This window comes from Coenobita brevimanus, chromosome 62, assembly GCF_032717465.1.
Source record: "Coenobita brevimanus isolate Jiangsu-jjx chromosome 62, ASM3271746v2, whole genome shotgun sequence".
Classification (NCBI taxonomy): domain Eukaryota; kingdom Metazoa; phylum Arthropoda; class Malacostraca; order Decapoda; family Coenobitidae; genus Coenobita; species Coenobita brevimanus.
Window position 1 is genome coordinate 33,563,176 of NC_137015.1, and position 22,680 is coordinate 33,585,855.

General features: G+C 39.8%; 1 protein-coding gene across 2 annotated transcripts in view; it reads left to right on the plus strand.

Moving 5' to 3' along the window:
• The window catches only part of LOC145404120 (uncharacterized), a 213,095-nt gene extending 198,352 nt beyond the window's left edge, over positions 1-14,743 (plus strand). For both annotated transcript variants that reach the window (XM_080275742.1, XM_080275743.1), the window contains one exon: positions 13,212-14,743. In XM_080275742.1, coding sequence (XP_080131868.1) covers positions 13,212-13,719 — 508 coding nt within the window. In that variant the 3' untranslated portion in view covers positions 13,720-14,743. The remainder of the gene's footprint in view (positions 1-13,211) is intronic.
• The last annotated feature ends 7,937 nt before the right edge of the window (positions 14,744-22,680 follow it).

Here is a 22,680-nt window from a genome sequence, read left to right on the forward strand (position 1 = left end):
GACCAAGGCCGACACATGCAAGCATGTTGGAGCCTTTAAAAACGAACGAAAACGAAAACGAAGTAAAGGAAAAAATTATTGGAGGATAGAGGAAGAATGTAATACTTTTTTTTGAAGAGTGATGGATATGAATGTAAGGAAGTGATGTGTAAGGAAATAGAAGTGAAGGAAACTAAGGGGGATGGCTATGAAAGATCAGAAATTGAGGAAGTGGTACCGACGGAGAGGAGGAGAGAAGAGGGTATAAAAAACATCAAAAATAATTTGAAGGTAGTATATACTGATGTTGATGGTTTAATATTGGCAAGGGTTGAAATTAACGATTTCTTGAGGGAACATAAATCTGATGTCATGTGCTTTGTAGAGACCAAATTACGAGAAGATATTGATGTTCATTTGGTAGATGGTAAATACAAACTGTGGAGAAGAGACAGAAAAGAATAAACGGGAGGAGGAGTGATGATAGTGAAGAACAACATAAATGTAGGTACTGTGGATATGGGAGAAGGCAGGGCTGAAGTGATATATATGAAATTTGAAACTGGAGAGAATGGCAAGAGAGAGATGGCGGTAGTGTATGTTCCCTCTAAGACGAGAGCATGGAATGATGATGAATACAAGGAGATGTTGTCAGATATGGCTAGTTATTTACAAAAAATAATTGAGAGAGGCAACAATATAGTTTTGGTGGGTGACTTTAACTGTAAAGAGGTGAACTAGGATGAATGGGACTCAGGAGGCAGCGAAGATTCGTGGGACATTATATTACTAAATATAATAATGAATAATGTGATGACACAATGGGTCAAAGAAGAGACACGGTTCCGAGGTGAGGACACACGAGCAAGTTTAGATTTACTGTTATCAAAGAACCCGATGTAATAGAATCATTGAAATATTTGTGTCCTATAGGAAAAAGTGATTATGTGGTCAGTGAGTTCCAGATGATAATAGGGAACGTCGAGCCAAGAGACGAGCTTCATAGGCAGGGAGGATACAACTTTGGGAAAGCAAATTTTACAACATTGAGAAAAATATTTGAAAATGCAGATTGGAGAAAATTCAGAGAAATGAGAGATACAGAGGAAGTGGGATATCTTTCTAGACCTCTATTATTTGGGAGTGGAAAAATTTGTACCAAGAGTAAGGGGGAAAGAAAACAGGAAAAAAGAGTGGTTTAATAGAAGGTGTATGATAGCAAAAAAAGAGAGAGATAAGGCGTGGAATAACTAGAAAAAGAGAGGTAACAACAGAAGAAAGAAAGAATATAAAAGAACTAGAAATGAATACGCAAGAATACATAGAGAAGAAGAAAGGAATTTTGAAAAAGGTATAATAGACAAATGCAAGGATGAACCAAACTGTTTTATAGATTTGTTAATGGCAAACTGAAACGAAAGGAAGAAATCACCAAACTGAAAGTAAAAGGAGAGGTCTATAAAGATGCAGCAGTGCAAGCTGAAATAATGAACAAATGTTTCCAATCGGTTTTCACTAATGAACAAGAGTTTGTGGAAGGGGAGGGAGTGATTAGAAATGTACCAGTGATAAAAGATATAAAATTGGAGGCACAGGAAGTGTATAAATTACTGGAAACTCAAGATGTAAGGAAAGCCCCAGGACCTGATGGAATTTCTGATTGGGTACTGAAGGAATGCAGAGAACAACTGGCGGATAAAATTCACAGTTTAATTGTGTGTTCTCTGGAAGAGGGGAAAGTGCCACAAGAATGGAAGAGGGCAAACGTGGAACCAATTTATAAGGGAGGAAACAGGGAAGAACCCCTGAGTTATACCACTGTCTCTAACCAGCATTGTTGCAAAATTGTGTGAGAGAATCCTGAAAGACAGATGGATAAAATATCTAGAAGAGATGAATATTTTGGCTGAATGTCAGTTTGGATTCAGAAGTGGAAGGTCATGTGTTTCCAACTTATTGAGCTTTTACTCAAGAGCGATTGACGTGGTACAGAAGAGAGATGGTTGGATGGATTGTGTGTTCTTAGAGAAGGCCTTTGACAAGGTACCTCATAAGAGACTAATGTGGAAACTAGAATATACAGGAGGACTGAAGGGAAAACTCCTGTAATGGATGAGAGACTTTCTGAGAAACAGACAAATGAGGACAGTAATAAAGAATATGATATCTGGATGGAGTCCCTCAAGGCTCGGTGTTGGCACCAGTAATGTTCTTGATTTACGTAAATGATATGGTAGATGGAGTGAACAGTTATGCAAGTCTGTTTGCCGATGATGTAAAGATCTTGAGGAAGGTAGAGGTTGAGGAGGATTGTAATATGCTGTAGGAGGATCTGGATAGGATACATGATTGGAGCCGGATGTGGGAAATGAAATTTAATGTAAAGAAATATAAAATATTGGATATGGGTAAAAGTACCAGGAGGCCATCACAGAATTATTTGTTGGGTAATGAATTAATCACAAAAATGAGAGAAGAGAAATTTTTGGGAGTGTTGGTCCAAGATAGTTTGTCACCTGAAAAACACATTAACAAGATAGTTAGAGACGTATAAACTTTTGACTAACATAAGAGTAGGATTTTGTTATATGGATGAGGAGATGATGAAAAAATTGATAGTGGCCATGATCCGCCCCAGGTTAGAATATGTAGCGGTAGTGTGGCCCCCACACAAAAAGAAAGATATAAACAAGATTGAGAGAATAGAAAGAACAGCAACCAAGATGGGCCCCTGTCTGGCAGATCTGTCATACAGAGAGAGGCTGGAAAAGCGGATTTGCCTTCCAATGAGGAAAGGAAAAAGAGGGGAGACATGATTGTAGTGTTTAGGATCATGATAGGAGTAGATAAAATTGACTGAGATCTGTTTGTATGGGATAAGAGAGCACCAAGAGGACACAGAATGAAATTGAAAAAGTCAAGCTGCTTGAAGGATATCAAGAAATATAGCTTTCCTTATAGAAGCATAGACTTGTGGAATAGCCTGGACAAAGAGATCGTCCAGTCTAAAAATTTAAACAAGTTTAAAGCTAAATTTGACTTCCTGAGAAACAGCGATGGGAACCCACGAGCATTGCATATTTCATGTATATCACAATTGGGTATGTTAGGTAAATGCATAAATATTTGGAACGACTTAGATGAAAAGGTGGTGCAGGAGAAAAACATTCATGTGTGTAAAAGCAGATGTAAAAGTAGACTAGATAAATGTGGATATGGAGACAGGACAACATGAGCATTGCTCAGTTCCTGTGTACTACAAGTAGGTAAATACACACATGCCAGAAAACACAGATATAGACACACCCAAACACGCAAGCACAGACATGCACTCATGCAAGCACCCAATGTATGAGGCCTGGGATGGCTGTTGTTAATGTTTTTGTTTTCTGTCAGCGTTATAATGCATTTATTTCTTTATGCAGCGTGTTCATAGGTATTTTATATATATTTGTAAACACTCATTGGTACGTGGGGGTGCTCACCATCCACTCAATGTAGTGCTGCTCTCGAGTGTCTGCCCTTTCCTCTCTTCCTTCCTTTTTTCCATCCCTCCTTGTCTGTATTACTTTCCTTCATTCTTTCCTCTTCCTTCTGCCAATGGGTGACTTTGCACTCTCTCTTTTCTCTTCCTTTCCTTCATTCATTCTTCTTCCATGTGCCTGTGAGTGACTTTACACTGAGTGGCAAGTCAAATGATTTCCTGTACAATAGGAAACCATTTACTATGCTGGGTGGTAACCATGTAACCCAATTATGGCACCTGGTGGTTTTGTGGGTAATTAAGGTGCTCCAATCGGATTGAGCCTGGGCAGGTTTATATCCAAGGAGTGGTTGGGGTTTATTACTTAAGTAATGCCACTCAGGGATGAGTGAGACTGTTCACTCTCATCTTAAATGTCTGCACCAACTTGCCTAGCCCTGGGCTTCTATTCTCCTCATGAGGCAACACAGGATTAGATGATGATGTAAACTCTCAGTTATCTGTTGTCGCAATATCCAGCCCAACACAATATCCGGTGCTGCTGGCTGGGCTCCAATAAAGTAATATCGGACAAAATTATGAAGCGTGCAGTGTCAAAACGGACATAACTCGAGGTTATATGCAATGTCTGGCGTCAAGGTGCAGCAACTGTTTCGTAAACGGTAGCCAACTCGTGAGCAGTATTACTGTATTTTATTGTTACTGTATTTTATTTAATGTTTAATTTTCATATTTTACTCCATGGAAAGCTTTTAGGATAGAAGGTCAAGAAGGATGGTAATGAAATGTCTGGCTTGACGCTGAATATTGAGCCAATGGGGGGGCACTATGCAGTATCCAGTGTTTCTCATTATCTAACACAGGGCTTGGCTGAATTACACTGGATCATTGAGAGTTTGCTGTATATATACATATCTATCTATCTATATACAGTAAAACCTCGATTTAACGGCATTCATTCTAACGGCAACCCCAAACTAACGGTACAAATCTCCTTAGGAATATTTTTGCAAAGAAATTTTAAAAATTTCCAAAAAATGGGCAAAAATTAGAAAGAAATTCAAATGTGGTGGGCACCGCATGCATCTCGATCGTCTGTTTGCAGTTTCCCGCCAACTGGGTACGTTTATGCTCACCCAGTCTTCCTCCCGCCTTACCTGACCCCAAAGTGAAAAAAAATTATCATATAAGGTTGGATTTAAGAACTAGTGTTATAGACTTCATAACTTAGTGAACTTATTTACGTAGTGCCATCTATTCTACTCCAACCTGCCAACTAATACTTAGCGTTGTGTGAACAGTTGCTGTGATGAGAAGTTTATTATTTTGCTTATTTCCTTTCTCCTCGTTTCCTCACAGAACTGAGCACATGGTTCCAAACTAACTTTAGTTATTCCTAAGCACCCTGAAAGTGCTATGAACACAAGCATTTATTCTAAATGAAAATGAAAAATTGTTGGACAAAGTGGCATGAAGCGTTGCAGCTTTAATGCAAATGATCAGACAGATAAAAAATGAGTTGGGATGTTTACGATGTGGATAGTTTTCTTTGTTGGAAAAAAAAAAGTTAATGATGGAGCAGTAAAATTCATGTATATGCCTTTAGTGCAACGAGTGTGAAAAAAAGAAGAAAAAAGGCTTTGTGCTCGATCTTTTTGTAATAAAATGACGATCTTTGGTCAAGTAAATTCGGATCTTACGATACATGTAGACACTGTGTGTTGACATAAACAGTTAGGCAAGATAATTATGTGAATTATACTGTCATACAAATTATACTGTTTGGCTGACTTGTTTATTTTTCACGATTTCTGCATTCGTGTGTATCTGAGAAGTGAGATACGCAATCACTCCATGCTGACAACTTCTTTAGAGTTTTTATTTCCGTTATTGTTGATGACTAACAGCTTTCAAAAAGTTTCACACTGCATTTTTTTTTTTTTTATTAGTACTGAAAGTGATTAGTGACGAAATATGCATGATGCTGGCTGGCCATTATTCACATGCTGTTTAGGTCAAGGTCTTGCTTGATTTCTCATGAGGACTTTCAAGTGGCTTAGTGGCAATCCTTGATGATTAAAATTTTTATGGGGAGTATTAGGGGGCAAAACTAATCAGTTAGATTAGGTTAGACTGCAGTAGCTATGCACTGATGTGTCCAGTCGGTGAGGTCGTATGTAAACACACAGTCTTCATTGTTAAAGACGTATTTCTAGTAATCTATTCTTAAATATATTTTTAATGAAAAATATGAGGCTCCTAGAATCTGACCCCCAATTTTACATGTAAATATACGTCACGTTTTAGCGTGAAATCGATTTTTCACAAGGTTCTGCATAACCTATCTTGTGTTGTATGAAGACTCAACTGTACTGTACTGTATTTACCTGGATTACTGTACAGTTCTTTACTACAACACCACACCTACCTGCTTTCTTTTGTTCTAAATATGATTTTTTTTTTTATTGATTTTGTATGTCTGCACATGTTTATATGCTTTAAAATGTGTTAAAATGTGTTAGTGTGAGTTCCGGGGGTATCGATAGGTGTAAGCCCCAATCTAACGGAATTTCTTTTTTTTTTTGGCATGCTCAGGGCCCCTTAGGGTGCCGTTAAATGGAGGTTTTACTGTACTGTACATATATATATATATATATATATATATATATATATATATATATATATCTATCTATCTATATATATATCTATATCTATCTATTTATCTATCTATCTATCTATCTATATATCTATCAATATATCTATCTATCTATATATATATATATATATATATATATATATATATATATATATATATATGTATATATATATATATATATATATATATATATATATATACTGTATACATATATATACAGTACCCTCGCGTCCAACACACGTTAGTCCGGCACGATTCGGGTCCAGCACGGAGAGCAATTAATTAATATTATTTAATACGATTTAATTACTGCAACATGAGTGTGTTAGCATAACACGCACAGAGCTCCGAGAAGTGGGCGAAATCCGCAGAGTTCACTCTAGCACGATCACGCCCGGTCCAACACGGTCGTACTGGACATTCCCATGATGATGATAGCCAATGAAAACTTCTGATCAAGTAGCCTTCCCCGCCCGCTATCGTGACATGATCGTGATGCCGCCCAATTAAAAACGCTTCTGGTGTCACGTGATGTTTTGTTTAAATTTCTTCCGCCACAGTGCCACTCAGTCGCATAGTTGCATTGGAAGGTGCTTTTTTCTTGCTCCATTCTTCCATTGTTACTGCATTTTACCCTGCTCACGATGCCTAGGAAGCCTTCTGAGGACCCCAAGAAGCGTCGGCACCTCCCTCAGGCCACCAAGCTAGAAAGCATCGAGAGGAAGAAGAAAGGGGAGAGGAAAGTTGACATTGCCAAGGCCTACGACATGAATGAAGCCAACGTGAGGATCATAATAAAAAACTAAGACAAGATCCTGGCAGCCGAAGGCTATCACACGGCACTTCATACCAGGTTTGCCGAGGATACGATGGTAAATCGGAACGGTAACGTGGTAAAATTGCCGATGATACCACGGGCATTAGGAATTCATCTGGATGGATTCCTGCTGAGGATACGACGGGCAAAACAATGTGACCAAAACCCAGGCGACTCGACAGAGAATGTATCGTACTACAGCATTGAACATTTAGCCTGACACTGAATACATATTAATATTTTAGAATAAATATCAATCGTTTTGAAACCCTTCTCATTGGCGTGCGCACCAGTTTATAAACAAAGTTGCTTCTTATTCTCTACCGAGTCAGCGACAGCGATCACTTTCCACAGTCACGAGACAGGGCTCTGGCAACAGTGTGAGAAGCATGCACTTTGCCGAGGATTACAGAGTGCTAGGACAGGCAGAAGCAGGACCTTCCATGGCTGTGGACGAAGATAGTGATTCTGAGTGTGATTTCGAAGGATTTATGAGGGAGGTTGAGGAGGAGCAACAGCCATTACCCGCCAGTGACGCCAGCAGCCATCCTCCGGGGACCCAGTAGGACTACCTACAGCCTTGGATACCACCTTCCATTCCCAGCAAGCCCACCAACACTATCCTAAAAGGTTAGTTATCATTCATAGCACAGTACCATTTATTATAATTACAATAGTACCAATATATGGATAGGTATATGGTGGGTATTTAGGGTGACTTTTCCTAGGGTTGCTGACATAATTCATTTTTCCCCATAAGCTGTATTGTTAGTCCAACACGTTTTTGGTCCAACACAACCCATGCATGACAATATTGCTGTGCTGGATGCGAGGGTACTGTTTATATATATATATATATATACAGTATACAGTATGGAAAGACAGATAGAGAGAATTTATTACGGTTTGTTGTACTTCATGATCGTAACATTTGCCCAGCATATGAAAGTACTGTATTAAAGATACGTTGTTGGTTTTAGATATAATTAAGTACGGTATTAACATACAGTTGCAAATGAGTTTACTATCTATCTATCTATCTATTTGCCAGACGCCTCAATCCCGTTTGGGGTGGCCACAAACAAATCGCCTCCAAGTCGCCCTGTCCCCCGCCATTTCACTGCCCTGCTCCCAACTCACACCCCCCTCTCTCATATACCTCTCCACCCCATCCCTCCATCTCATCCTCGGCCTCCCCCTCCCTCTTCCCCCCTCCACCTCACTCACATACACTCTCTTCGTCAGTCTTTCACCCTCCATCCTCTCCACATGGCCAAACCACCTCAGTGTGTTCCTCATAACACTTCCTATCACATCCACATCCACACCACAACGCTCCTTTATATCCTCATTCGTCAGCCTGTCTCTCCACGTGACTCCACAGGCTCCTCTTAAATAACTCATTTCCACTGCTCTCACTCTTGACTTGTGTCCTTCCAACAATGTCCAAGCTTCACTTCCGTACGTTAGAGTTGGTATCACAATACTGTCATGTAGTAACTTTTTCACTTCCATGCTCACTTCCCTGTTTCTTATCACTGCTTTCAAGGAACCAGCAACCTTTCTTCCCAGCTGTACCCTTTCAAGCACTTCACCCTCCAAACCTCCATCCTTACTCATCACACTACCCAAATACTTAAACGTACTCACATTTTCCAATTCCTCACCATCTAACCTCGCTGTACATTCACTAACTTCACCTCTCTCAAAGACCATCACTTTACTCTTCCCTACATTCACCTTTAGGTTCCGTTTCTTACACACTCTCTCAAACTCAAACTCAGTTTACGTTTGCATAAATTGTCTAAGTTGAGTGATGTGACTGAATAAATTGTCAGTAGTCAGGGGATAGGTTTAGTCCAAGAGACAGTTTGAGTCACTCATCATCGCTTGGTATGGAGACCCGACATTACCAAAACTTTTTTTTCTCTTGGTTCCATCTGTGTTTCTACCTGTCAGCTGTCAGTCTCTATTTAGGTTACATTTCGACTGTTATACACCATAATTATACATCTCTCTAAATATTTGCAACAGACATTCAGAGATTCACAAGTATTCAAGCTGCTACTCCAGGAATAACATTCTTCCTTGTAGATACACTCTTCCTCATGTTCCTTGTCATTTTAAAAACTGATAAGGTAAGAAACATCATGAATATATATAGCATTACAATGATAATGTCTTGTGTATTTTGAATTTGCATTTGACAGTGTCTCGTGCCAGTGTATTGGGTCAGGTTTGAAATTGTTGTAACTACAGGATCAGGAATACCAATCATCAAAAGGTTTATCTTTCTCTCTCAAACACCTCTAATTTCAGTGTTTCCAAGTAAGTTTGTCCCCCCTCTTTGTTGACTGGTTTACCCAGTGAATAAACTGGGATAGTTTTTATCCAGAATTACTTTAGTGCAGATACTGTATTACAGTGCCTAGCCAATACTGCCATGGAAGCAGGTGCAGCAATCTGTGTGCTTTTTATAAATTAATTCCTTTGCTCACTCCATAAAATTATCACTTGTTCTGGCCACAGTATTGTAAAATTGGCTCAACTGCTCATTTCCACAAAACTTTTAGTCACCTATAAAGTTGCATTGTTTTTCATTTGGTTTAAGGCATCATTGGCCAAATATTGATTGGATGATCATCTTCCACAATTAGGACCCTCATAAATGGATTACAGTAAACCTGTTAATAACAAACATCCATTCACCGAATTTCGGTTTGAAGACACCTTGAACTGGCCAGATAAACTTCTCATTTCCGAAAAGGTTTGTTGTACGTGGTGGAAGCAGCCAGCTGACAACCGATGTCATCCTTCTAACTCTGTCTGACAGTGCGTAAATGCTTCCACTGCCCTACTGTTATTGTTGGTTTGTAATTTTTATTATTTACATGCTCTAATATATACATGTATTTACAGTATTGAGCTGTACTGTACTGCACTGCAGTGTATCTAATGACCTAATGTAGATATGCAGTATAATGAACCCCTGCGTATAAGTGACAATGACTTTCAGACAACAGATTATATGAGCTTTAGGATTTATCAATCCACTCTTCCCCTCAAGTAGTTTGTTGACTAGAGGATTTTCTGTATATACTGTACTTTGCACAGATGATTTTATCCATAAAGGTAGAAATTCTTGCTTTTCAGTTGCCAGAAGAAAGCTGGTTCAACTTAGGAAGGGGGCATTCAAAGCAGCATATTTTGTCTACTTGTTGACTTTCATTTATTAATTTCTTCCTTCTTTTTTCCTCATTGATGCACTTCACCAGACTTTATAAGCTATTCTTAAAACTATATTCCTCATGCGGTAGGGTCTCATTGTTCATATGAATCAGATATAGGGAGGGAAGGCCATGCAAAGCACAAATTTGTAAATGTTGTATGTTAATTTTGTAGATGAAAATGCTGGTTTTGTTTTGGCCAAAGGCCAGAGAATACCTTTTTACCATCATACAAGAAAGACTTGCAGTGCTTGCACACACACACTATGCTCCTCTTGGGCACTCTCAACAAGCTCTCATGCTCCAGAAATCACACACGCTATACACACTTCATTCTCACATCTTGGTGTGTTAGCAGTGTTATGTGTGAATGTTGTAGGGTATCTGCTTATTAGCAGTTTTTCACCCTTTTCAGCATTAATTTTTCCTGTGTATATTATGCTGATAACTGCAGTTGTGCTGGTAGCAGAAATTTTTGTCCTCCCATAGATGACAAGTTTGTGAATACGGTATACCAGTAATGAAATATGAATCATGCAACTACTATATTTGGTACCTGGTGATTTAGTGATCTGAAGCACCAGTTGCAGTTATGGTTGTGTGCTGTGCTCAATTATTTGAATCTCTAAGAGGCAGCTGGAGGGCTTTAGAAAGTTTTATGCCATCAAGGGCATAGGCCAGTCACTTACCCTTACTTGTACCAGAGTATGATAGCATAGCTTCTTGCCTTTATACAATGCTAGAGATAGTATAGGACGGGATATTACCATAACCATATGCAGTATAGGACTGGATATTACCATGACCATATACTTTATTCTGCTTTTTTATCATATTCCTTGGAAGTTATATGATTCTTCAAGTGGTGCATTAGGGATGTGTGTGCAGTTTATCATGTGTTATGCAGCATCCTCTTCTCTTTCACTAGATGTTGTACTATCATCGTGAAATGTTTAAGCTTGCCTTTATTCGAGTGGAGTGTGCCTGTTTTCAACTCAGTTTTTTAGTTGGTTGGATTTCTTATACCTACACTATATTTCAGAATTTTATGATCTGATAATAAAATAACATTTGAGTGTACACTACTAGTATGTTTATAATATCGTTTCATATCTGCAGAATAAAAATCAGGAGCCATTTTTCTTGGGTGATATTTTTTCACATACTAAAAGACTTGGACACAATTCATTTTGGACTGTGGTGAAAGTTTTACTTTGATGAAAGCAACTAATAATTTTTAATTAACCTTTTTCGCGGCAGTATTCGAACTTCGGTCTTTTTCAGACAAACATTAAACATGAGAAATCCTACCCATCAGAAGGTTATAGACTGGATTAACCCTCTAGATGCGATGGACACTCTTAGAAGTCTTTATTCAAGCTAACACCAGATGATTTATTCAGAAGAGAAACCCTATGCATTTGAAGGGTAAACTTTGTGAAGTCTTGACCTTCCAAGCTGCTCTTTTGCATTCTTCCTTGTGTAGTCCTCCCTCATATCTTCGTTGTAGCCAGTCTATAGATGCCTTATCAGTAATCTCTGTCCATGAATTTCGTCCTCTGCAAACGCTCTCTCTCTCTCTCTCTCTCTCTCTCTCTCCCTCTCTCTCTCTCTCTCTCTCTCTCTCTCTCTCTCTCTCTCTCTCTCTCTCTCTCTCTCTCTCTCTCTCTCTCTCTCTCTCTCTCTCGCCATAAACCTCCTTGACAAGGGAATAATATACCTGTCTTTTGTTGTCTATTTCAATTCCTGCTGGGTAGAGAACACCTGGTTAATTTTATTGCTTTGATATATGATGCAATCTCATTGTATGTTTGCGTGTGTAGTTTGTTACACAGAAATTCCCTGGACTTTGCAAAGCACATCTGAAGCTTTCCTCTTCTCCTAACATTCTTATTATTTGTTTTTCTAATGAAAATTTATAAAAAGACTGCATTTCCTCTTGTAAAATCAGTTTGTCGTAGATATGTGATCTGAGTTGATTCCATTCTCTTCACTGACTGTTTATAACCCTCTTCGTATGTCCTTGGAGCATGGCTCAGTATTGTGAGCCTTCAGTTAGGATGATTTAATATTTTTTCTATATTGTTAGTTTTACCATATGTTGTACTGCATTACTTAATTTCCTTTTCACTTTCCCGTTCAGCAATTGCTCTCCCCCCTCCCCCCCTTTTTTTCCCTATCATTGCTCTTGACCTTGTTAGTGAATAACTTTTCTTTATAAAAGGTTTGTAAAACTACATTTTCCATACTTTCTTACCCCCCCCCCCTTTTTTTTTTTTTTTTTTTCCACTCCTCTGCTGTTGTTGTAAGCTCTGCCTTTTACTTTGCCCCAGAGTTGATGGACTACAGATCTCTGGTCAGTTTCCTCAATCTCTTGTACAGTTCCTAATAGTGTGTTTTTTGAGTGAGGTAAGTGTTGTAATGGATGTGGGACAGCATTATAATTGGTACAGTGAATGTTGTATTTTGTGATGGTACATACATAAAGGGATGGCTACCTACACTATAATTTGAGAAGGTAATTCTGTCTTATAGGGTAATAAATGTTGCACACTTTTCAGCTACAGAACCAGTCAGCTCCAGAACAACCCCTTATAATTCGTCTTTCTTCTTTAACGTTGTATGCACTTCTAGGCTTCTCAATCTAAACTTAGGTATAAATTTCGTATATTTTTATCTATCCTGTTAGGGTACCCATCTACCATTCCACCATAAACAGCAACTGCTATGTAGACTATCTTGTCTTCAGTGCATTTAATCATCAGTTGTGTTTCCAGACACAAACTAATCCATATTTTGTGCCTATTGTTTTCCCTTTTTCCATCTTTCATTGTCCTTGTACTTCCTTTCCTTCAGGATGAAGGTGTTTATAAGCCAATTCCTGAATTGGCATGCTTCAAAACTGAATATCCTTGCATATGTTTCCATTCTTTCTATATCTATGGATTTTCCTCTATCTTATCACTCCTTTATTTTTTATTCTTACACAGTTATTGATATTAACTTGAATCATAGATAATTATTTTAGTTTTGTAACTTCTCTCCCAGATATGATGATCCAAGGCAGACCCAAGCTGCTGTGCTTGGTGCAGACGATGAACGTGCCCTGTCCTCAATCAAGGCTCGTGCTGCCCTTGCTGGGTCAATCCTGCGATCACTTCTTCCCTCAAGTGGCGAATCATCACAGAACCCATCATCAAGCCCCATGATGGACGATCCACCTTTGCGAATGCCACAGACCCAACAAAGCCCATGGGCTTACCCACAGTCAAGGCGCTCAGGTCCCTTACTGGAAGATCCAGTAATTCGATCACGGCTACCTGAACCGCAGTACCCACGGGCATTTTCTCCGCCAAGACTTGTGCAAAGTGTTGCAGCGGACAGCCATGGCATGCAGATCCCTCTCCGTGAACAAGAACGCCACAGGAGTTACTCATCAGGTTTTCAGTCAGCTCCTGTGCTGAACGACCCAGTCTTACAGCAGATGGCGCGGGCACGTGCACGGGAACAACCCCATCCGTATTCAGTGCCATCGGGCATCTCTTCACGTTGGTGATTTGCTGGTCTAACTTTTACTTCAATGCTTTTTGAAAGCATAAACCTGTATAGGTGAAAAAAAACTAAAATAGTTAGTAATGACAAAGTGAATATCCTTACTTTTTTGAAGAACAAGAGCTTAGATTACAGATGAAGTAAAACTCCTTGGAAAAGAAGAACCTTACATAAATTATGCTGAAAGAATAGGTTGGCTATTCCTGGGTATCAGACCTTGCCACTCCAGAGTGGAAAGCTTATGCTTCACAGGTGGGAGGTTAATAAGAATTGCTGTACTTGGGCAGCAGACAGAAATGACCCTTGACCTGTATACAGTAATGGAGCAGTTGTAAGAACAGTTGCACTTAGCACAGGCAGGAATACCATTACCTCTGTCTTCTTATTGGTATCCCATTTTTCCCAAAAGTCCATGCTTAGAGCCATAGTTAGAACCTTCATATGACACTGCAGTGCTGAGAGTGAACAACATTTTTATGAGTGTTTCTTTCTGCAGTTTATTCTCTTCCCTCAAGTTATGCCCAACTCCACCTATTCCAGTAAGACCCTTGCAATCTACAGTATTCATTCGCTTTCTCTGTGGGCTGTGTGGTCAGTGTCACTCAGTCATTTCCCGCTCAAGCAGTTCAGTGAGCACCATATGATGCTTTGTCTTAGGACATTGTAGTGTACACCATTCAGTTACTTTGGCATGTGCAGTGAGTGGCATCCTGTTGTTTTCTCACAGAATCATGCTGAGTCTTAGAAATAAGTCCTTCTGTTGTGTTTTGCATTGCTTAGGAATAATATACTTTTCATCACAATATAGCTACACAGAAGCATTGTTCTTCTGGTGTAAATTCTCTTCTAGTTAACTAATTCAGTAGATGATGTGAAATAATGGTAATGTGTTTACAGTACTTTCTGAAGAGTGCCCATATGTTCATTATTCTCCAGAGCAGTCTAGATAGCCATTCAATATACATTGGAGTAAAAGCCACTCCATGCCCTAAGTACATGTAATAGTAATTTCATGACACTATTAAATTCCACAAACTGTATTTTTTGATTCTTTATTTTCTTGTCCCTGTCTGTCCTCAAAGCAGTACACTTACAAAATACTGAAGGCTTTCAGTTCCTTCTTTGGTGCCTTCACCTAGCCAGTCTGCTGAAGGGAAACAAATTTTGTGTATATGAAAGTCGAAGAGGTGCAAACAGATGGTCTTGGGGAAATTTCTGTACTCTGCCATGAAAGCAGGATGTGAAATTACCTATTCATGGCTGGAGGGAGCCTTCTGATCTACTAGGCTTTTCTTTTTCTTGAGAATAGACACCATACACTAATCCTATACTTTAACAGATGGTCTCAAATTGCTTTATAGTTCTGTTGGTGTGAAATTTCCTTTTTTACTTTTCACATTTATGTAGTTTTGTTTGAGCCTGATTAGTATTTTATTAATTTTCTTTAACTTATCATGATGGTTTTATTTTAGAATATTGTTATATTGAATGCACCAGTCAGAAAAAAATCTGCAGAAGGTAACAGTAAATGTACTGTGCATGCAACTGGTATAAATATAAGTAGAGTACCATTATATTATAGATTCACAACATATAAATTTGTGGGTTTTAGAATAAAACCCCTTATTCGCTGTCTCAAAGGGTATAATGCCTCAAAACTCAAAGTTACATGTCCTATGCAAGACCTACAATAAGGTCCTAGCACTTTAAATCGCTCAGGAGAGAAAATGGTCTTCAGAGCAAAAAACGTCAATGGGGCACTACTTACCACATGAACCTCCTGTCAGCTGAGCCCTTGATAGGTCCCCAGAGCAGACTACTTGCTGTAAGTGCCATGTTTCATTTTCATATCATCATCATCATACTTGATTTTCCACCCACAAGTGGGGTGATCTAGGAACCAGAGGAGGCAGAATTGTTAGAACAAATCAACACCGTGTTCAATGAAGTGAATGATGCTGTCATTCACTCACCTATAAGTCCCCCAGAATCCTGATTTTGACTCACAGGCACAGCCTTTCCACATATATGCTCTTCATACTGCCTTTGAAAAAAGTCAGTTCAATGACTGTCATGCACTTCATACAAAATTCATGTGACCAGCTTGATCCCTTGTCAATTCCTTAGTCTCATCAACCTATGTAAATAGCTTTCTCACACACATTTGCCATGTTTAGCCACCATTTTTCGGCCTGCTATGCATTGCCCCACCTTCAGGCTCACTCACATACCCTTTTCACTACCCTGTTTATACTCATTCTCACCACATGACCATATCTGAGCACACTTTCACTAACTCATCCACAGGCTTCCTTACTTCACATTATTCGCAACTCACATTGTTTCTTATCCCATCCACTCTCCATGCACACATTTGTTGATAACTTCATCTCTCCCGTTCTAACTGTCGATTGTTCATTTTCATGCCACACCAAAGTCTGACACCCTATGTTAATGTGGGCACTAAAATGTCATCATAACATTCTCTTGATCTTTGTTTCATATCAAGGCCTTCATAGCGTCAGTCACTTTCCTTCCCACTGCCACTATTTTCCACATCGTTTGCACATTTACCTCTCTTTTCTGACATTGCACCCAGGTATTTGAACTCTCACCGATTCAGACCTGTCTCTGTTTGCCAGAATGTCACATTGGGAGTCACCTTCTCTCTCAACAGCCATCATATGTAAAGTTACTTTCAAGTCTGGTGCATGTATACATCAGCAAAACTCTGTACCAGAGTGCAGTGCTTTTCTTCACTATTAGCAAGTAGCACAGCATCATCAGCATACATCATATATGAAAACAGATATTTCACCCCTCACCATTCATTACTCTTGTAATCCCTCTCTCTGTAACTCAAGTTTTGCTTCTTAATCTCATGCATAAATATTTATTAAACATCTACTGGGATGTCACATATCCTTGTCTCATTCCAACACTGATATAGTGTCACCCACCTACTCTTACACAGGCTTCATTACCATGATAAAAACTTGACAGCATTAATCAGTTTGCCATACATACACAACATTCCACAATCCTTCTTTACCTTGTTTTATTCATTTTCCAGATTCATAAATGCCATAAATACCTAGATCTTTCTCACAGAGTTTTCCCTACTACCAGTTTCATTGCAGATATTTGATCCACACATCCCATACTGCTCATAAAGCCACCCTGTTCATCACTCACTAGGTTCTCTGATATGTTCCTGTACTTTCTTTATTATCTCTATCTATGTCCATTCCATAAGGGGTGGCAACAGACAATCACCTCCATGTCGCCCAGTCTCCTGCCATTTCACTGCCCTCCCCCCACATGACACCCCCATCTCTAATAGACCTCTCCACTCCATCCCTGCATCTCATCCTCAGTCATTCCCTCCCTATCATCCACTCCACTCACATACTCTCTCCTCTTTAGTCTTTCACTCTCCATCCTTTCCGCATGGCCAAATCACCTCAGTGTATTTCTCCTAACACTTTCTATCACATCTACATCCACACCACACTGCTCCTTCACTTCCTCATTTGTCTTTCGGTCCCTTCATGTAACTCCATATGGTCCTCTCAGATAACTCTTTTCCACTCCTGTCACTCTTGATGTGTCCTTCCAACAAGGTCCAAGCTTCACTCCCACATGTTAGAGTTGGTATCACAGTACTATCATGTAGTGACATTTTTACTTCCATGCTAACTTCGCTATTTCTTATCACTGCTGTCAAAGAACCAGTAACCTTTCTTCCCTGTTGTACCTATTCAAGCACTTCATCCTCCAAACTTTCATCCATACTCTTCACACTACCCAAGTACTAGTAAATGCACTCACATTTTCCATTTCTTCATCATCCATCCTCCCTGCACATTCAGTGACTTCATTTCTCTTGAAGACCACAACTTTATTCTTCCCTACATTCACCTTTAGATTCCATTTCTTACACACACTCCTGGACTCATTCACCAAGCATTGCCGTTGAGCTTCGTTTTCGCTTAACAGTACAGTATCACCTGCAATCAACAGAGCAGGAAGTTTCCAAACACTGCCTTCTCTCATTAAGTCTGCTCCAACATCCACTGCTGTATCTTGTATCTCCTTTATATCCCCATAGAAATACAGATTGAGCAGCCATGGAGACATGACATGTCCCTGTTTCAGTCAAATATTCAGATAGAAAAATTCACTCAGTTCACCATCCACACGCACTGCAACCTTAGCACCCTTATGTGTACTCTTCACGGGATTCACCAGTTTCCAATTTACTCCATGCACTCCTAATAGTTTTCCTTGTGTATCCACTCTGTCATATGCTTTCTCCACATCCATGAAGACTGCATATGATTTCTTTCCCATCTCTAGAAACTTTTCTGCCAAAGACCTAAGAATGAATATCAGATTATTACACAACCTCCTCCCTTTCTAAAACCTCCCTCTACTTCACCAACTAATTCCTCTGTTATTACCCTAATTCTGTCACTACATATCCTACCATTTACTTTTCCTATTAAACCAAGAGGACAAATGCCCACATGATTACCACACACTTCTTTTTCCCCTTCTCCTTTGTACAGGGGAATAATTGTATGTGATTTCCAATCCTCCTGGACTCTACCTTCCTCCCAGGCCAATCTGCACATCTTCCATATCCATTCTTCTACTGTCTCTCCCCCATGCTTCATCATTTCACCACACACTGCATCAGTTCCTGGGGCTTTCCTCATTTTGACATTCTTCATTGCTTCCGCTACTTGCATCCTGATGATCTCTTCTTCCCTCCTCACCTCCCACCTTCTCCCAGCCACTTATACTCATATTATTTTCATGCTTTATATTTAACAGTTCCCTAAAGTGTTCTCTCCATCTTCTCACTTTTTCTCCCTTCTCTGCTATCAGCCTACCATATTTATCATTTACTTCCCTACCAACTTCTTTGGCACCCTGTCTAATTCTCATTACCTCCTTCCAGAACATTTTCTTACATTCCTTCTAATTTACACTCAACTTCCACCCAAATTCCTCATCCACTCTCTTCTTACTCTGTCTTACTAATCTTTTGCACCTCTCTCTTCCTCTCTGCATATAGCTCTGTCTTCCATCTCTCAACTTCCTCCTTGCCTCTTCTTCCCATATACCTTTCCTTAAACACTCAACAGGCTTATACTGTGGTAATTTTTGCACTCACTTTGATTATTTTTGTACAGGGCACAGTCACAGCCTTCTTCCACTCTGCTTGTAGAGTTCCACTCATCCAAGCTTTCTTACATATTTCAAACTATTTAGTTCAGTCTCTCCACTAAACTTATCTCTGCCCATACACCCCAACACTGCCTGCAGCCTTCTTATTCTGCAGCTGCATCACAACATTCATCAGTTCTGTCAGTGTCACATTTGTTAGCAAGCCTTCTCTGCACACTGCCAAAACCAGTCATATTTAATGCTGTTCTGCTTTCTTCATTCCCATATGCTTGCCTTTCAGAATACGAGGTCTGTTTAGAAAGTATCTGACCTTAGGCACTAAGAAAATAAATAGGTAACCTTTTGAGCTAGGATACCGATCCCCCTCAAAGAAGGCCCCTTCTGACTTGACACACACAACCCAGCATTCTTCCTACTGCCTGAAACATTTTTCATAGTCAGTTTTTGGTATCTGCAGGTACTTCATTTTATTTGCCATGATTTCTTCTCAAATTGGGAACCCTTCAGCGGAGTTTTGGGGAATAACCAAAAGTTGCACAGAGCCATGCCTGGTGATTGGGGAGCCTGCCAGACCTGCAGGATGTTGTGCTTGGAGAAAAATTCCTGAATCAGTTGAGAAGAATGGGCAGGGGCATTGTCATAGTGCAGCTTCCAACGTGCCGCTTTCCAAAGGTCTGGTCTCTTCCACCGAACTGCATCACGAAGACGACAGATAACATCAAGGTAGTAACGTTTGTTGACAGTCTGACCTTCTGGTGCGTATTCGTGATGCACAGCACCGTGTAGACTGAGGCCATCCTTCATGTTTCCAATGGGACGACTGTGCTTTAGTTTCTGGGTTGTACCCGTACACCCAAGTCTCATCTCCAGGGATAACAGTCTTCAGAAAGTCTGGATCATTATTTGCACACTCCAACTTGTCTTGAGCAACATTTGTTCACGTGAAAAGAGCTTTGAAATGAACATCGCAGCAGCAACTCATCGCATGCCCAAACTATCTGTTAAAATTATGTGTGCTGATCCATTGCTGATTCCAGTTTCATTAGCAATTAATCTGACAGTCAACCAATGATTTCCCATGACCAGATCACAGACTTTCTTCACATTTTCAGCACTGATGCCTGTTGGTGGCCTCCTAGGATGTGGATCACATTCAACTGACATTCAGTTATTTTTGAAGCGATTGTACCACTCCTTTATTTGCATTACCTCATGGCTTCATTCCCAAAAACTTGCTGGATCCTCCTGATAGTTTCAGCTTGGGTATTACCTAGTTTTTGACAAATTTTGAGGCAGTAACATTGTTTGACTTTTTTGGTCATCGTGACGAGAGAGGGAGGTGTGAGTTGGGAGCAGGGCAGTGAAATGGCGGGGGACAGGGCGACTTGGAGGCGATTTGTTTGTGGCCACCCCAAACGGGATTGAGGCGTCTGGCAATAGATAGATAGATAGATAGACGAGCTCGGGAACGCAATGAGTGTAATGTGCCAACTGTGAACACAGGCTGACTGACAGCCACTGAGTCATTCGTGGTGGCTGGCATTAATCACACATGTCCACGAAGGCCCTGCACTGCGCTACACAAAACTCCGACCCTATCCTCCAACTGGTGGGTGAGAGGAAAAAAAAAAAAGTGAGCTACTGTACTTTCTGAACAGGCCTCGTATTCTTTCCATCTTCTCCTTACTTTATTTATATTTGCTAGTATTATAATACTTTCACACTTCTTTCCATCTTCTTCTCTACACTTTGATGCCACATTCCGAATTAGTTTAATGTTTTCAGATTAATTTGCGTTCATTATTTTAAGAGTGTCATTTACCACCATCTCCTTCATTTCTCTTCACTTGTCTGTTTGTTTCCTTCTGCTTCTCTACATAACTTATTCATTCATTTGAACTTCTTTCTTACATCCACCGAATATACTTTCATTTCCTCCACTGCTCTTTGAACATCTTCATCCCATGAACCTGTACCCCTGTTACCAGTTCCAAGCCTTGCAACACCACACACAACTTTAGCATTCCTAACCAGATACGCCTTATAAGCACATCACAAGTTGTCCAGATTCATTTGCTCCCAGTTCATTGACTCATCCATCTCTTTAACCCGGTATTCATCTGCTACAGATTTGTTTCTCAGCTTCTTTACACTCAGTCTTTTGCCATGACTGCTACCCTTACTCATTATGCACTTGTCTCATCTCAGTTTAACCACACATACCACAGTCCTGTGATCAGGTAAATTTCTGTATTGTCCTCTTGCTGATCTTGTATCAACAACACTCCCCTGTATCTTTGTACAAGCACATAATCAGTCAGGCTCCTCACCATTCATTCCAGTCTCTCTGCACCATGTATATTTGTGTGCTTCTTTTTGCATAAAATATGAATTACAGTAGAAGTCCGATTTCTCGGCATCTATGGGACCAGGCATGTGCCGAAAAATCAAAATTGCTGAATTATCAAAAACCCTACCCACTCAGTACCTTATATGTTTCAGTGAACACTATCATCACTACTCATATCATTACAAATGTGTTTGGAGAGAGTACTGTATACTGTTTGATACTGTACAATACTGTAATGAATACAGTACTATACATGAATATGAAAAATAAAGAAATTAGTGAACATACTGTATATAAATGTAATGGTACAGTAGGCCTACAAGTTCACATGCACTTACCTAACCTTATAGTAGGTTCCTTATTTACATATGTACAATAGAAGGGGTTGATGGAGTCTGCTACTGCTGGAAGAAGTCCCCAGCAGTAGAAGGTCCTGCAACAGGCTCTAAGGACTCATGGAGAATTTCAAGACTGACGAAAAAAATCGGAAAATCTGAGAACGATCAGAGATTTTCGTAAATGGGACTATTTCTCAAAACTGCCGAAATGTCAGATTTGCCGGGGAATTGGATGCCGAAGAATTGGACTTTTACTGTACTAATGCCTCTTTTTGCTTAAAATATGACTTACTAATGCCTAACCTCCTTTCATGACACATGGGGCTCTCACATGGATTCCATTTTCGTTTACCCAGATTCTCCAAAATGATCCATTAAACCATTCATAGAACCAGTGTCAGCTCTCCCATTCATTCTCATCATCAAAACTTTATCATTCTTGGGCACATGTTGTATCACTTCATCCAGCTGGTCATAGAACCTCCTTTTTTCTGCTTCTTATGTCTCACAGCTGGGTGCATATGCAACAGTTGCTTTCACCTTCATCTTCTTAAGCTGAAACTTAGCATACATACACCTCAAGCTAACATTTATTATCTGTTATTCCCCTCTACCTTTCATCACTGTTGAGCAGTTCAACTCCTTTATACATTCCAGATGGATTCATACCCAGCCTTACACTTTTCATAACCTCCCACTTAACAGCCTTTCATCTTTGTTTCACATAACGGAAACACAGTTACCATGCACTCTTAAACACGTTCACCACTTCCACTTTCTCACATTCCTCATGCACGCCTCTCACATTTCACACTGCCGTATGAACATACCAATTTTTCCGAGGCCCTGGTCAAGTACTGGACCCAGAAGGCTCACTTTTTTGCCAGCAGATAAAAATAGAGAGTGGGAGACCACTAATCCCTTCCATCACTGTTGTCTAGGCCTGCAGGGAATACAGTCCAGCCTCAGTATACAGTAGATTGTCAATTAAATGAACTAATTCAGCCAACCCCTATTCCGTTTTCTCAAATTTTCTGCAAGATCGAGCTCTGTATCCAAGGCTTAATACAGGGGAAACTTT